This window comes from Bubalus bubalis, chromosome 13 (genome assembly GCF_019923935.1).
Source record: "Bubalus bubalis isolate 160015118507 breed Murrah chromosome 13, NDDB_SH_1, whole genome shotgun sequence".
NCBI classification, from domain to species: Eukaryota; Metazoa; Chordata; class Mammalia; order Artiodactyla; family Bovidae; genus Bubalus; species Bubalus bubalis.
The window spans coordinates 53,757,531-53,775,240 of NC_059169.1; the positions used below are offsets into that span (position 1 = coordinate 53,757,531).

At 45.5% G+C, this 17,710-nt stretch overlaps 1 protein-coding gene across 1 annotated transcript in view; it reads right to left on the minus strand.

Annotated features, from left to right (window-relative positions):
• CRYL1 (crystallin lambda 1) overlaps positions 1 to 17,710 on the minus strand; it is a 57,412-nt gene that overhangs the window by 15,930 nt on the left and 23,772 nt on the right. Inside the window, exon 4 of the mRNA XM_006073239.4 lies at positions 67 to 228. Coding sequence (XP_006073301.1) covers positions 67 to 228 — 162 coding nt within the window. The remainder of the gene's footprint in view (positions 1 to 66; positions 229 to 17,710) is intronic.

Consider the following 17,710-nt stretch of genomic DNA (forward strand, 5'->3'; position numbering starts at 1 on the left):
ATCGAGATGAATTGCTCCTGGAAACCCAAACGAGACTCGCTGGGTTTCCAGGTTGGATATACTCACGGGGTGGGCCACCAGGCACTGCTTCACGTGCGCCAAGCCGGCAAACAGCTTGGAGGGCAGGAGGCATGAGCTGGAGCTGCTCAAGATGACGTGGTCGTCAGCGATTTTGTCCAGCTGAGCAAACAGCTTCCGCTTCAGCTCCAGGTTCTCCGGGACACATTCCTAAAAAGGACAACCTCACGTTATCACACAGGGTCGCCACACTCAGGCCCAAGCAAAGCATCTCGTGTTTGCGTCCTTCCCAAAATGAACCAATTAGAGAATCATCAGCAACATTCAAGAACAGGTAGAGAATGGACTTGTGAACACAGCGGGGAACTGAGAGAGCAGCACTGACACATATACAGGGTGTGTGCTTGGTCACTTCAGTCATGTCCAACTCTTTGTGAGTCTGCAGCCCGGCATGCTCCTCTGTGCATGGGATTCTTCAGGCAAGAATACAGGAGTGGGTTGCCATTTCCTCCTCCAGGGGATCTTCCCGACCCAGGGATAGAACCCACGTCTCCTGCATTACAGGTGGATTCTTTGCCATCTGAGCCACTGGGGAAGCCCCCATTTATATACTACTCTGTGTAAAACAGAGAGCTAGTGGGAAGCTGCTGTGTAACATAGGAAGTTCAGCTCCGTGGTCTATGATGACCTAGAGGGGTGGGATGAGGGGTGGGAGGGAGGCTCAAGAGAGAGCTGATTCACTTCATTGTACAGCAGAAACCAACACAACATTGTAAAGCCATTATACTCCAATTAAAAATAAATTTAAAAAGAACTATATAAAATGCAAAAATAAAAATTTTTTAAATATTTAAGAACAGGAGAAAAATAGCTGTCAAAAAGTATGACAGATCTTGGTAACTCTGGGAACTGTATTTTCTAGTTCTGTGTCAGGCTGAAAATTCTCATAATAAAAAAGCCCTCCAACTTTATGGGGGTGGATTCTACAAACAGAACACACAACAGCACTGCAGGGAAGTGTATGAATATCAACAATAGTCACCACCACTTGTGTGTCCTGATCATCAAATCGACTTATCTTCAAGGAAAAATCTTATCTTCATGAAATGAGCAAACACATGCTACATCCATAATTCCCAAAAGGCTTCTTGAGAGTCCATTTCTTATCAGAAATCCTTTGAAAAAGACCTTTGTTACTAAAACTCTAAAATTATTTTAATAAGGGGGTAACGGAGGAGGGTAGAGAAGCGAATTTGGATTAAATATCGCAGATAATGACTGTTCGGAAATTCAGATTATGTGCAGAGCGGGCGGCGGGTGGGGTGGGTGGGGGCTGTGGGAAGCCGTTCTCAGACACCCAAACACAGGCCCACAGGCAAGTCCCTGGGAACTGGATACTCAGGGCAGCTGCTGCCCTGCTGTGGAGAGACTGGGAACAGAAGGGGATGCTAGCTGGACCTTCAGGTGCACACTCCCCTCCCAGCACTGCCCCAGGAAATCCCACCAGGAGTCACTCCTACTAACAAGGGTCCCTGAGTTCCCACAGTCCCCGGTGAATTTGGGGTAATAGTTCTTAGTGGGGTCTGATAACAGAATCAACTATGCTTGTTAACCATGCAAATCCTCAGGCCCCCACTGCAGACATACTGAGTCAGACTCAGCATGGGGCCCAGGCACCTGCATGCTTATCTGTCACTCTGATGACTTGTGTTTAATGAAGTCTGAGACCCACAGTTCTCAGGTGCAATGGGGGCCAACCGCACTCCCAATGGTTTGTGGCCAAATACATTCATTCCTGATGGTCTCCCACTCTGAGATCAGGCTCCCCACTGCCCTCCCCACCAGGCACTTTCTGAGGGTGCCCTGGTCCGTCTATCAGTACTGTGGAGGCAGAAACTGCACAAACCAGAAGACAACCAGCAGCCTGTAAAAGTCGACGCAAAATGCAGAAGTACTGCCTGTAACTTTATCAAATCACCCCCAAAATAAAATATTTTAGGTTTAATAATATCTAATAATCTAATAGAGTGAAGTTAGCTGGGTAAATATTATGACATGAATTTCATTTCTATACCATCTACAAGGTTTTAAAAGCTTTCCTCCATGGGTAAGGCGTCAATATTGGGTCTGTTAGTAGTTTTAAAAAATATAGTCACACCACGTGAAATTTTATTCAGAACAAAAGGTCACATAAGCACCACATCTCAAAGACAGGGTGAAAAAAGTGGAGTCATTTAAGAACTGTGAAGCCCATTGTGTTAAACCCCTTATCAAAGGGGAAAAGCTACAGTAGCTGGCGGGCTGTATTGAGTAATTCCTGGATCAGTTAAGTCTGCGAGTTGGGTTGGGTTTAAATGGAGCCTTGTAGTGAAGCCAGAGATGAATCGTGATGCCGATACTGTGCAGGCTAATGAAAGAGCCCTGTGAATGGCCTCATTGTAAGCCTGGCCTGCAGATTCTCCTCTGAAATTCTATGCCTTTCTTTAGATCGTCTGATTATCAAAGAGGCAAGAACACTCGAAGCAGAGGAAATCCAAGCCTGCTACAATTATGTAAGGGTTTTAACAGTGCATTTGCTTGAAGTTTCATTGTTGCCATCGTTGTTAACCCACTTGTGTTCCATGTGCTGGGCCAGGGTTAAGACGCCTCTGTCTATGTCAAGCCTTGAGTTCATCATCTCGCCGTTGCTCACTGCTTGTCTGAGAACCGGGGTCTGCAGACTGTTACTGGGGATGGTCATCTCTTGGGTGGGTCGCGAAGCTGAGAGCGGCTGCTCTCGCTTGGTGACCATGGACAGCTGGGAGGAAGTGACAGCAAACAGCTAGACATACATCCCGCTCCCAGTAGGTGAGAGTGCCTCGGGGCTCACCGAGCCTTTCAAGGGCCTGTCCAGGGAAAGCCACTAGACGTCGAGTGTCAGCAAAAATTCTCTTTCACTACTGAAGGTAACTAGCTTGACTTTGCTTCATTAAACTCTGACATTTTCTAAGCAATGTCTATTATTTGTGTTTTGTTTGTTTTGAAGTGGGAGAGATGTATCTATAATAAGTGATAATCTCACACACAACCACTAGCTCAGATTCTGAGGACAAGGAAAGTGAAAGGAACTTTCCAAGTATCACAACTGTTATCGGCACATCAGAAGATTACACGGCAGCAGCAGAAAAGACTTAAAAGGACACTGGATGATGGTATTATTATAGGTCTAACTTGTTGTTCTCTTTCATTTACTTATAATTTTTTAAAGTAAACAATTTATATACTTTAGTGTTTTATTCACAAAGAGTTGGACGTGACTGAAGTGACTTAAAACACAGATCAGTAGAATTCACCAAGGACAGCACTCAGACCCTGCAGGGTGGTTTTGGGGAGGGGGCGTGGCCACGAGGTGGGGTTCTGGACCATCCCCAGGCAAAGGCGGGACTTGTTGAGAGGGCACTGACTTCTGCAGATGATCCACTCGCTGTGCGACCCTGTGCAGCTTCCAAAACAAATACTTTCATGGGGAAAATGAAATTTCATTTATTTTTTTTTAAAGGCAAGTCATGCATCTTAGATAGGCATCCTGTTGCTAGAAAAATCTACATTTATCAGTGCGAAATATCTGGAAACAGTCTTCAATGTTCTTTCCAGATAGAAAGAAAAACTAAACTAGAAGACTTTGGTGCTTAAGATATTTTACATGCAAAGAAGTTCTATTTGCCAATTTTAGCAGGCAAGAGATGGCAAGAAAGGAAATTTGAGCTAAAATCCTACTGTAACCATGGCAGAAGGGAATCCATTCTCATCTTGAGGATGGACGTGATCTACATCACAAGTTCTGTCTCTTTGCACTAAATACATCTCTTGCTTCAACCTCTTAAATCATCAGCACTTTCTTGCTTCAACATGTTTCAGTTCAGTTCAGTTACTCAGTCATGTCCAACTCTGCGATCCCATGGACTGCAGCACGCCATGCTTCCCTATCCATCACCAACTCCCGGAGCTTGCTCAACTCCTGCCCAATGAGTCAGTGATGCCATCCAATCATCTCATCCTCTGTCGTCCCCTTCTCCTCCTGCCTTCAATCTTTCCCAGCATCAGGGTCTTTTCCAATGAGTCAGTTCTTTGAATTAGGTGGCCAAAGTATTGGAGCTTCAGCCTCAGTCTTTCCAGTGAATATTCAGGACTGATTTCCTTTAGGATGGACTGGTTTGATCTCCTTGTAGTCCAAGGGACTCTCAAAAGTCTTCTCCAACACCACAGTTCAAAAGCATCAATTCTTTGGCACTCAGCTTTCTTTATGGTCCAACTCTCACATCCATACCTGAATACTGGGAAATATGTTTAATCATCAGCAATTTCTTTTTTATTATTATTAACTATTTCTTTATTTTATTTCTAAAAATTATTTATCAATTTATTTATTTTTGGCTGCACTAGGTCTTTGTGCTTTGTGGGGGCTTCCTCTAGTTGCATCAGGTGGGGGCTACTCTCTAGGTGCAGTGCACAGGCTTCACACTGAGGTGGCTTCTCTTGTTGCAGAGCATGGGCTCTAGGCGCATGGGCTTCAGAGGTTGCGAGTCATGGGTTCTAGAGGGTGGACTCAGTAGCTGTGGCTCATGGGCTTAGGTGCTCTGCAGCATATGAAATCTTCCTGGACCAGGAACTGAACCCGTGTTCCCTGCATTGGCAGGCTAATTCTTATCCACTGCACCACTAGGGAAGTCCCACTATTTCTTGAAAGAGCACAATTGTTAACAATCTATCAGATTAATAGACTACTATGACTAGATTTCTCAAGAGGTAGATGTTATAATTACAAAATAAAATCCCATAAATCTTCTTACTCTAGAACAAATAGCATGTGTTAAAGAAAAGTACAGGTTTTCAATATCACAGATAATAAACTGCACTGTGCTCTAACCAAAGCCTCACATTTTTCCTTAAAAATCAAAATACTTTTAAAGCATATTATAAATCCTAAACAATGTTCTATAGTAATCTAGAATAAACTATACTCAATTAGAGACTTTTCTAAAGTAAAAAGCAGAGCAGGCTGCCCTGAGGAATGTCCTGGGGATTGGGTGTCAAGGTGACCAGGGTGGCTGTGGTCTGCTTCCAGCAGAGGTCTTTCCTCAAGTAACCATAGGGGATGGAGGTGAGAGAAGGGACACAGGTGACAACTGCTGGCCTGATGGTGTGTCTATCCCCATCTCATTCCAACAATTTTTTTAATACCTTTTAAGAAATCATTTATTTACAATTAAGTTAAAATGCTTGACATGAAAAAAATATTATAATTTAAAATATTCTAGGACTTCCCTGGTGGTGGCTAAGAGGCTGCCTGCCAATGCAGGAGACACAGGTTCGATTCCTGGTCCAGGAAGATCTCACATGCTTTACAGCAATAAGCCTGTGTGCCACAACTAGTGAGCCCACACGTTGCAACTACCGAAGCCCCTGTGCCCAGGGCCTGTGCTCCACAACCAGAGAAGCCACCGCAATGAGAGGCCCCTGCACTTGGCCCCCACCAAACTAGAGAGTGGCCCCCACTTGGGCAACTGGAGAAAAGCCCATGCAGCAAGTGATGACTCGGCACACCCAAAAGTTAATTAATTAATTAAATTATAAAAAATAAAAAGAAATAATTTTTTAATAGATTTTTAAAAAACATGTAGAAATGTTGAAAAGTTCTAACATACAGGTAAACTGTGGTCCATCATCTGACTCCTTCAGCATGTGACATAAATACATCTTAATTCGCTGAAGTGGATGCAGACAAAAGCACAAAACCTACCATTACTGAAAATTCACTCTAGGTGGGGGAAGGGAACTGAAATAAAAACCCTTATCCCTGGGGGAGGAAGAGGAATGAATGCTAGCGTTAGTCATTCAGTCATGTCCAACTCTTTGCGACCCGGTAGCCCGCCCGGCTCCTCTTTTCAGGGATTTCCCAGGCAAGAATACTAGAATGCGTTGCCATTTTCTTCTCCAGGGGATCTTCCCAACCCAGGGATCGAAACTGGGTCTCTTGCATTGTAGGCAGATTCTTTGCCATCTGAGCCACCAGGGAAGCCTGAACGAGACAAAGGCTTAATCAGAATCCCAAGAGAAGACCCTTCCCAGGCCAGCAAGTGTTAAGTAACTAGTGAGAAAAGAACACTTCTGGGAAGGGACAGAGCAAGAACATGGAAAGAGACTCTCTGAGAGCACTGCAAAGGGAAGACTGAAAGCTGAGGGTGGAGAACATATTGAGGGAGAAAACCCTCTGGCAGCCAGTCCTCACCCTAAACACAGGTATTGCTTAAGGATGTGAAACTTGTATGCACCAAGGGTGACTACAGGAACTTGAAAACCTTAAAACTTGCCCAACTCCTAACTAGATCAACTCAAATCCTTACAACAAAAGCCTTGCAGGAAGAAAGGCGTGTCAAATCCCAGGCGTAAATCTGCTGTCCTGCTCAAGATGTCCAGATTTCAAAAACAAAAAATTATGAGGCATACAAAAAAGTGCACACCCAAGAGACAGAGGGATCACAGGACCAGATCCTGGTATGATTCAGACACTGGTACAATCTGACATTGAATTTTAAGTAACTGTGATTAAAAATATTAAAGGCTGTGGGGTGAAAAATGTGGACAACATCATATGGGTGATTTCAGCAGAGAAATAGAAACTGGAAGACAATATCAAAGAGAATGCTAAAAATTAAAAACAAAGGAGAGATGAAGAATGCCTTTGACTGACTCATCAGTAGACTCAACACAGTTGGGAAAGAATCAGTGAACTGAAGACCAGTCAATGGAAATTAGCCAAAGTGAAAAACAAAGAGCAAAAAGATTGAGGAGCATATACAGAGCATCCAGGACTTGCAGGAAAATTATCAAATGATCTAACACATGTGTGACTGAAATCCAAACGTTTCTAGAGACAGGAAATGGGGCAGAAGACAACATTCCAGGAAATAATGGCTGAGAATATTCCAAAACTAAAGAAAATCCCAAATTACACAAGCATGAAGCTGAGAGAACACAATGCAGGATAAATACCCTTCTTTACCCCCAAATCCACAACCATGGTTGTGGATTTGGGGATAAAGAGGTATGTTATGTTCAAACTGCTGAGTAAAGCAGACAAAGAAATACTGAAGGCAGTCAGAAAAAGTCACATAATATATACAAGAATGAAATTAAGACTTTTTGAGAGATCATAGAAGATGGAAAGTAATGGAGTGACATTTTTAAGTGCTAAAAGAAAAAATACCTGTCAACTCACAGTTCTACAGTCAGTAAAAACATCTTTCAAAAATGAAGAAACAAAAACTTTTCTGAGAAAAACAGTAAGTTTAGGAATTCATTCCAAGCCAACCTGTGAATCTAAGAATAGGAATAAATTTTAAGGGAAAGTCTGCAGGCAGAAAGAAAAAAAACAAACCAGAGAGAAAACTGGATCTATATAAAGAAATGAAGAACACTGGAAATGGAGTAAATGAAGATAAAATAAATGTTTTGTTTTCAATTGCTCTAAAATATAAGTGAACATCCAAAGCAAAAATAACAGCAGTGCATTGTAATGGTTTACATTAATTTGTTTTCAAGTATTGAACCAGCCTTGTATAACTTCGATAGGGGATGACAGAGGATGAGATGGCTGGATGGCATCACTGACTCAATGAACGTGAGTCTGGGTGAACTCCGGGAGTTGGTGATCGACAGGGAGGCCTGGCGTGCTGCGATTCATGGGGTCACAAAGAGTCAGACATGACTGAGCGACTGAACTGAACTGAACTGATGTATATTTTTAGATCTGATTTGCTAATATTCTGTTAAGTATTTTTACATCTATGTTAAGCCTTTGTTAGACCTCCTCCTCCTACCCAAAATGTGTTTTGTAATGAAGACTGGATATAAAACTCTAACACTCGCTAAGTCACCATTGAAACAACAGGGTTCTATACATGTCTACCAGCCTGAGAGAAACGTCTCTGAAGGAAGTAAAATGAAAGTGGTCAAGAAGAAAATACTCATGAAAGTTCTCAAAGGGAACAGGAGTGTCAAACAGAATTAATATACCAGATTGTGGTCAGAGATCACACATGGTCACAATGTGATTAGGAAAGACTCCACATTCCCAGTGCAGAGTGTCTGGGTTGGATCCCTGGTCAGGGAACTAGATCCCACATGCCACAACTGAGTTTGCATGCCACAGCTAAAAGATCCCACGTGCTACAACTGAGACCCAGTGTGGTCAAATAAGTAATAAAATAAATATTAAAAAGAAAAAAGAAAACCTGAACCAAGATTTTAAAATCAGAAATAAAAATTCCAACTTCTAACTTGCTTAATGTGAAAAATCCGAAGGTTCAGGCAACTCCAGGTGTCCTTCCTGGGTCTGAGCGCCCACCTGCCCAGTCTCTCTAACTCTGAGAATAGCTGATGTGGGAAAGAGTTCACATGAGATGCAACATTCATCCAATTCCAGGATCGTGAGGGAAAATGCATCACTGAGCCAGAAATCTTACACTTCTGGCTCAGAAACGCAATCTGATACGAGAAGATAAACACTGACCTACCACTGACTGCATGTTTACCCTTGGTCAGTTTGGTTCCCTGGTCATAAATGGGGATACCGAGGGGCTGAAGGGTGAGCCCACTTGGCCAACTTCTTCTGAGCCAGGCGCTGCTTGGGTGCTGATAAAAAGGAGCTTGTTTAATTCACAGATGACCACTGAGCTCTCATGACAATGGAGCAGCTCCATGATCGCCTCATTTTACAGTGGAGGGGGCTGAGGCAGAGAGTCTGGGTAAGGAGCCCCCCTCCAAAGCCAGACTCCTCCACTTCACTGACACGAAGTCTGTAATTCTAAAGGTCTTTGCAAAACATTACAAAACATTTTGATTTACCATTTACAAATTAACTAAAGGAAGAAACTCAAAACACCAAATAGGTCAAGGGTTAGAGAATATTGTGGGTCACCTTCTAAGATGCATTTGTTTTCCTTAGTGTTTCTCACATTGGAAGACATATTACAATCAACAGCATTGTCGATATGGTGTCATACAGTACATTCACAGATAATTCACTCAGAATATTCCCAGATGTTTGAAGACAAATGTGCTAGCAGAATCACAGCGCACAGCTCCAGGCAGAGGCTTGATCAAATGCGCAGAGGTGAGTAAAACAAGCGGTTGCTGCTGCTACTGCTAAGTTGCTTCAGTCGTGTCCAACTCTTTGTGACCCCTTAGATGGCAGCCCACCAGGCTCCCCTGTGTCTGGGATTCTCCAGGCAAGAACACTGAAGTGGGTTGCCATTTCCTTCTCCAATGCATGAAAGTGAAAAGTGAAAGTGAAGTCGCTCAGTCGTGTCTGACTCTTTGCGACCCCATGGACTGCAGCCCACCAGATGGGATTTTCCAGGCAAGAGTCCTGGAGTGGGGTGCCATTGCCTTCTCCAAACAAGTGGTTATTTCCCTTTAAACAGTAACCAAAAGGGCAGGCCCTACCCAGGGGAACAGCAGGGACCACAATTAACTGATAAAGCAAGGCCAAGGAGACTTCATGCTCTAGACCAGCCACCCAATGAAACACAACATGAGTCACATACGCAATGCTGTTTTCTAGTAGCCACATTAAGAAAGCAGGAAGAAACAGATGAACTTAGTTATACCAATAAGTTTTATTTAACTCAATATATCAAAATATTGTCATTTTATTCATTGGAAGGACTGATGCTGAAACCAAAGCTCCAATACTTTGACCACCTGATGCAAAGAGCCAACTCATTGGAAAAGACCCTGATGCTGGGAAAGATGCAGGAGAAGGAGGTGACAGAGGATGAGATGGTTGGATGGCATCACTGACTCAACGGACACGAGTTTGAATAAACTCCGGGAGTTGGTGATGGACAGGGACGCCTGGTGTGCTTCGGTCCATGGTGTCGCAGAGAGTCGGACACGACTGAGCGACTAAAAAACAAGAACTCAATATACCCAAATATTGTCATTTTAATATGTAATCAGTGTTAAAAACTATTGAGATATTTTACATTATTTTCTTCTTTCCTTAGTAAGTCACTGAAATCCAGTGGGGATTTTACACCTGTGTCAGTTTGCAGCACCTGTCTAGTGCTCAAGTCTTGCTGGCCCTGTGGCGACCACGACCACACAGGGCAGGCAGTTCTGGGCCCAAGGACACCTGTTAACCAAGGAGCCACCAGCATCCATTCTGCCAGAAGTTACAGCCCAAAATCACAGTGTGGATCTCTCAAAGACACTAAAAATATGTGTTGAATGTCACTCTTAAAAAAAAAACAAAAAACTATTAAAGAAACAGGGACTTCCCTCACGGTCCAGTGGATAAGACTTCTCACTTCCAAGGCAGGGGCACAGGTTCGATTTCTGGTCAGGGAACTAAGATTCCAAATGCTATGCAGTATAGCAAAAAAAACAAAAAAAAATTTTTTTTAACAAAAATAAATGTGATGGGGACCACATTAAAAGAACAAACAAACAAAACTATTAAAGAAACAAGAGTTCAGGGTGCTGGGAGGGGAGGGAAGCAGGGAGCAGGGTCTGTGAACCACCCCAACCCTGTGGGCAGCAGGGGGTGACTGCATGGGGGGTGGTGGGGGTGGAGGGGATACTGCTTAGAACAGCCCACTAGACAGAATCTAAAGCAAAGAGAACAAAAGCGGGACCCCAAACTGTCCAAAGGAGCAGGATCAGGTGCTGATGGCAAGGAGCAGCCTGGGGGCGGGAGGTGCCGGGGGTGAGTGAGGTACCAGGAAACGTCTGGAGAATCAGGATACAGACACGGTCTCTGTCTAGGGCATCTAGGATGCCCTTCTAGCACCCACACAGCAAGCAATGACCACATCTGCTGCCGAAAACCGGCAACGAGATCAACCCTGACACGTCTGAGCACCACAGAGGGTCCTGGGGCCCAGCCAGGCCTCCCAGGAAGACGTGGGAACCTTTTCCTGGCAGCTGCAGGAGCTGAGATGCATCACGCACTCACACAGGCCATTTAACATAATAACTAAGCGCTTGTTTCCCTCTCGGCAAGCCTGGCAGGTGTCACCGGCCGGCTCTGTGGAGGCCCAGCCACTGCCCCATGCCAAGGTTCTCAGTGCGCTGGAGGCTGAACAAGCCCTGGTTGGGCAGCCCACCTGGGCCTGGGCAAGCTCCCGGAGGAGCTACTGACACCTCATGCGAAGAGTTGACTCATTGGAAAAGACCCTGATGCTGGGAGGGATTGGGGGAAGGAGGAGAAGGGGACAACAGAGGATAAGATGGCTGGATGGCATCACCGATTCGATGGACATGAGTTTGGGTAAACTCCAGGAGTTGGTGATGGACAGGGAGGCCTGGTGTGCTGCAATTCATGGGGTCGCAAAGAGTCGGACACGACTGAGCGACTGAACTGAACTGAAAGCAACAGGCTGCCACTTCAGGAGACGCTGGACATGTGGGTTTGATCCCTGAGTTAGGAAGATCCCCTGGAGGAGGAAACAGCAACCCACTTGAGTATTCCACAGACATTCCTCTGGCTCCACCAGAGGAGCCTGCAGGGCTTTAGTCCATGGGGGTCACAAAGAGTCAGACACGACTGAGCAACTGAGCACACAAAGCCATAGACATGATTCTTCTAATACTTGCGGGAAACGTACATTCACGCATACTTCATAGCCAGAAATAAAGCCAAAACAGCACAGCTCAAACTTAGGTATAAAAAAACTTAAGCTGTTGGCATAAGAAACTCTGGTATTTCCTGAGCATTTCAACAGCAGCTGGTATGTGGTATGTGCTTTGTACACCTTTTCGTTTAATTCTCAGGATAATCATTTTGTGTATGACCCATGTCTTAGAAAAGAGCTGTTTCCTGCACAGCTGAGAATGTGCTGAAACTTGTTGTGTACCGAGGGAGAGATGTGCCGGGCCGTGGACCCCGCATCTGTCTGTCTCCCAAGTCCGGGTCTTGACCACCACAGGCTCAGCTGCTCCCAGAGCACCGGCCAGGGGATCTGTGTGCTTATTACCACAGAAGTAATACATGTTCATTGTGGAAAATCTAGAAAATATGGCCAAGTAAAAGGACAAACCTCACAAAACTCCACCTCCAAGACATTTGTGTCTTTTCCCAGCATTTCTCCCCGAAAAATCAGATCACCCCACAGATGGACTCCCATTCTACAACTTTCTGGTCATTGCAGCAGAAGTTTCCTTAAGACACACAGTGCTTCATTTTACTCAAGAAGGACATATAGGAAGACTCCCCCCTCCTCTTGCAGAAGCTCCCTGTCCTCAAGGTCGTTCACACCCTCCCCTCGTCCCTCCCCGCTCTGAGCTGTGTGTTCAATTTACTTCCAGTCCCACTTACTTCCCAAGGAAGGTGTAAGCTTCTCACAGGCAGAAGTGCCCTGTGGCCTTGCCAGGGCGCCAGTCTTTCCCATCCTTTTCTTGACCAAGGACAGGTGACAACTCGAGCAGACAGGTGTACACTCCATGCCCCAAACCATCTCACCCAGCCAGGAGACTTCCAGAGCACCTTCTCCTCCTCTCCCCTGCATGAGAGTCAGGCCCCAGAATATTACACAAAATGGGCTTTCCCTCCAGAGAGTCCTTTCCAGCCAGAATCGTCCTTCGTCCCCAGGCACAGCTCTCATGCCTCTAGGACACACGCACTTGGTCCCAGCTGAACGGTCGGACGAAGGATGCGAAAGAAAATGCACCAGGGAGACACCAAGGCAGCTGCAGCTTGACGCTGTTGGCAACGACTGACCATAGCGTTTGCCATATTCTGTGTCTTCTTTAGGCCAGTGATGAAAAAAATCTACCCCAAATAGGCTAGAAAATACATTACCAAAATCAGTACCATGGGATTCCCCTGGAGACCCAGTGGCTAATAATTGGCCTTGCAATGCAGGGGATGTGGCTTTGATACCTGGTCGGGGAATTAAGATCCCACATGCCGAGGGGCAACTAAGCCCAAGGGCTGCAACTAGGGGGTCCACGCGACTCAATTAGTGGGTCCGTGCGCCTCAACTAGGGGTCCCTGCGCCTCAACTAGGGGGTCCTTGAGCCACGACTGGGGGTCTGTGAGTCACAACTAGGGAGGGTCCCTGCGCCGAGACTAGGGGGTCTGTGAGCCGCGGCTAGGGGGTCTGTGAGCTGCAAAGAAAGTCCCTAGTGCCGCAGTTAAGACCCAACACAGCCAAATAAATAAATAAAAAGAAAAACAGGTCTTTTGTGAGGGTGGCAGGACTCAAGATAACTTGTTTCTCATTTCTCATTTTTAAAATAATGACTCTCACCTATTCTAACATTTCAGGAATAATGTCTCAGGAAAGTACCCCAAACGTATCAGGTTAACTAGGTCTAAGTAACAGGGTAATTCCGTTGTACCACGATGCTCTTAATAAAGGACATCCATTTCCAACTCTTCATCTCTAAAGAAGGGGATTCCCTCCTTAGAGGTTAGGGAGGCAGCAGACAGTTAATAAAAACATCAGCCTACACCCAGGAAAGTGTGGGTGTGGGCCCTGAATCTATAAGGAACAGCAGCTGGATCTCAACCACCGCTTCGGAGAGCCATTCTGTTTCAGGACAGAAACCAGTTGGAGTTTTAAGGCAAGGACAACATGTGTTTCATATTTTTCAGCATTTTCAGCTGTTAACAGCTGGCTTTATGTGGGATCGTGGTGTGGAACCACACTCATGGAAGTAACGGTCACTGGTGCACATTGCCAGAGCCAAACCGAGCCTTCCGAGGGTCACTTCAGGAAAGAACAAGAGGACCACCTGGAACAAGGTGGTCCTTAAAGGGTTCAAGTTAGTGTGAAAGCGCCTCCTCCAGGAACGCCTCCATGCCCAACACACACCATCCATCAGGGCTGTGCTGGTGACCAGGCTTCCGTGTGTCAGGCAGGCAGCTCTCCCCTGGGCAGCTGGTCTGAACCCAATCCTAAAAGGGGACAGTCACCAACTTGCAAGAAACCTCCCTGTGTTTTCCCCCAATTGTTCAAACAGATAAGCTAGGCAGCAAGTCTTGGAATATTGACTTTCAAATGAAAATAAACATCAGGGTGGCTCAGAGCAAGCAGATCTGAACCCCGGGTGCCTGTGCCACCAGGAACAGCCAGAGCCAGAGAGCTGGCAGGAAAACAAACACCACCCCAGGCCTCCATGGCTCTTGCTGCGGGACACAGGGCCCTCGAACTTTCACTAGCATGGAGTTTTGCCCCAGGTGGTTTTTATTAATATTAAATTCCCAGATTCCTCATATGCCTTAAAATATATCTCTTAAAAAGGCAGGACTTCATGATGGGCTGTATGATACCTAAGGTTCTTGGTAAACAATGACCACCCACCACCAAGAGCAAAAAGGGAAAATAATATTACGATTGCAAAAGTATTTACTATTTATTGTTGTTGTTCAGTTGCTAAGTCATGTCCAATTCTTTGCAACCCCATGGACTGCAGCACGCTAGCCTTCCCTGTCCTTTACCATCCCCTGGAGTTTGCTCAAACTTATGTCCATTGAGTCAGTTATGCTATCTAACCATCTCATCCTTTGCTGCCCGCTTCTCCTTTTGCCTTCAATCCTTTCCAGCATCAGGGTCTTTTCTAATGAGTTGGCTCTTCCCATCAGGTGGTCAGATTATTGGAGCCTCAGCAACAGTTCTTCACTGAATATTCAGGGTTAATTTCCTTTAGGATTGACTGGTTTTCATTTCCTTGCAGTCCAGGGAACTCTCAAAAGTCTTCTTCAATAGCACAGTTCAAAAACATCAGTTCCTACGCACTAAGCCTTCTTTATGGTCCCACTCTCACATCCCAAGCACTAAATATGCATGCTATGGCTACTTTTAAATGGACTTACCACGTTTTCAACTGAACAATAAGATTAAAAATAATTTCCTTGGTTGGTATCTATACATTCCATTAATAGATTTCATAAAATAAAAATGTTTATATTAGACACTTGCTTATTTTGACTTTGAGCATTAATTTAGCAACCTGCAACTCCTAAGGCATAAGGGATAGTTAAGTTCCTAACTATAGGAAGAAAGGTTTAGATACACAGAGATATCTAGATTTCTATCTATATTTATATTATATACAATCAATGTTTTGTCACCATTCCAGGATTTGTTACAATGTCACCCCTTCTTTCCAAAAGAGTGGTACTGTGCTTTTTTTTAAAGAGAGATCTGACCTTCTATTTTGTAAAGTTTAGGGGGAAGTAGGGTTGCTCATGGAGAAGGCAATGACACCCCACTCCAGTACTCTTGCCTGGAAAATCCCATGGACGGAGGAGCCTGGTAGGCTGCAGTCCATGGGGTCGCACAGAGTCGGACACAACCAAGCGACTTAGCAGCAGCAGCAGCAGGGTTGCTCATTCAGTTTCATAGTAACTTTAGAACCAAATTACAAATGTCAGTGTTGGGACAAGGACATGTTTGTTGCTACAAATTTGGCTAGTGAAATACCTGTTTTCATTTATCAATTTAATAAGCATCTTAAAGATCAATGTACGCCACACTGGAGATTAATGTAACCCACACTGGAGATCAATGTACCCCACACTGGTGATCCTGAAATCCTCTGTCTTAATTGGCCACACTTACAAGGGTGAGGGGAACTCACAAGACCAGCAACAAGCCACCAAGGGCCAGACAGGGGTCTAAACCTCGAGGTTCCATTTTCAATGACTGCTACTGCTAAGTCGCTTCAGTCGTGTCTGACTCTGTGCGACCACCATAGATGGCAGCCCACCAGGCTCCCCCATCCCTGGGATTCTCCAGGCAAGAACACTGGAGTGGGTTGCCATTTCCTCCTCCAATGCATGAAAATGAAAGTTAAAGTGAAATCGCTCAGTCGAGTCCGACTCTTAGTGACCCCATGGACTGCAGCCTACCAGGGTCCTCCATCCATGGGATTTTCCAGGCAAGAGTACTGGAGTGGGGTGCCATTGCCTTCTCCGCCATTTTCAATGAACCTGACCTTAAAAACACAACTCAAAATACAGAAGAATGATACACAGTGATCATCAACCAGGTGTCATTTGTAAAAACACTGAGAATGATCACGTTGATTTTGATTGACCGAATCCCACCTGCGCAGGGGCCTTGCAGAGAAAGCAGGAGATGGACATGGACAGACGGGCTCACCTGGGGCCACAGCCCAGGAGGTGGCGGGGCCAGGCGGTCGCACAGACAAGAATGACTGCGTGAAGGTGGGTGTCATCCACGAGCTCCTCCCCTAAGCCAGCCCTGCCAGGGCCAGGAGGGAAAGCCCAGCCCACATCCTCTCCCCGGGAGGAGCTGCACATCCACCGGCCTGCCTCCGGGGTGCGAGGTGCTGGTTTCCCTCTCCCTGACCCCACGCGGATGGGACTCAGTCGCGCTCGGTGATCCTGCAGTTGCAGCACACGGACGCCAGGGGGAGCAAGAGAGCGCGCGGCAAATGCAGACCCGGAAACTGCCGCGGAGACGCGCCCCGGAGGAAGAGCCCGGAAAGGCCCACAGGCTAGATGCGCTAATGGAGGACTCCTTTCCCTAAGTCGTGGGGAGGAAAGCATCTCAACAAACTGGGGCAGGACCAGCAGTCTGGGATCCAGGCCAAACAGTCTAAGGCCCCCAGCCAAGAACGGCTTTTAGACTTCTGAAGGGCTGTAAAATATGCAAGAGGCTGTACTCAGCTCTCAAAGCCTGAAACATTTAATATCTGGTCTTTATTTATTTTTTAAATTTGTGGACTATATATTAGAGTAACGGAGAAGGAAAATGCGACCCACTCCAGTATTCTTGACCAGAAAATCCCTTGGATGGAGAAGCCTGGTGGGCTACAGTCCATGTGGTCGCAGAGTTGGACATGACTGAGCACACACGCACTTTAGAGTAGGCTTTATTAGCACACAAACTTTCAGAGGCCGAAATACTATGTATAATGTCTTATTTTTTTTTTTAATTTATAATATTTTTTAATTGGAGGATAATTGTTTTACAATAGTGTACTGGCTTCTGCCATACAAGGTGAATCAGCCATAAGTATAATTAATATGTGGCCCCTCCCTCTTGAACCTCCCCTCTACTCCCTAACCCCATCCTACCCCTCTAGATGGTCACAGAGATCTGTGTTGAGCTCCCTGTGTTATATAGCAACTTCCCACTAGCTAGCTATTTTACAGAAACAGTGTCAGACTTTATTTTTCTAGGCTCCAAAATCACTGCAGATGGTGACTGCAGCCATGAAATTAAAAGATGCTTACTCCTTGGAAGGAAAGTTATGACCGACCTAGACAGCATATTGAAAAGCAGAGACATTACTTTGTCAACAAAGGTCCAGCTAGCCAAGGCTATGGTTTTTCCAGTGGTCATGTATGGATGTGAGAGTTGGACTGTGAAGAAGGCTGAGCGCCAAAGAATTGATGCTTTTGAACTGTGGTGTTGGAGAAGACTCTTGAGAGTCCCTTGGACTGCAAGGAGATCCAACCAGTCCATTCTGAAGGAGATCAGCCCTGGGATTTCTTTAGAAGGAATCATGCTAAAGCTGAAACTCCAGTACTTTGGCCACCTCATGGGAAGAGTTGACTCATTGGAAAAGACTCTGATGCTGGGAGGGATTGGGGGCAGGAGGAGAAGGGGACGACAGAGGATGAGATGGCTGGATGGCATCACTGACTCAATGGACATGTGTCTGAGTGAAC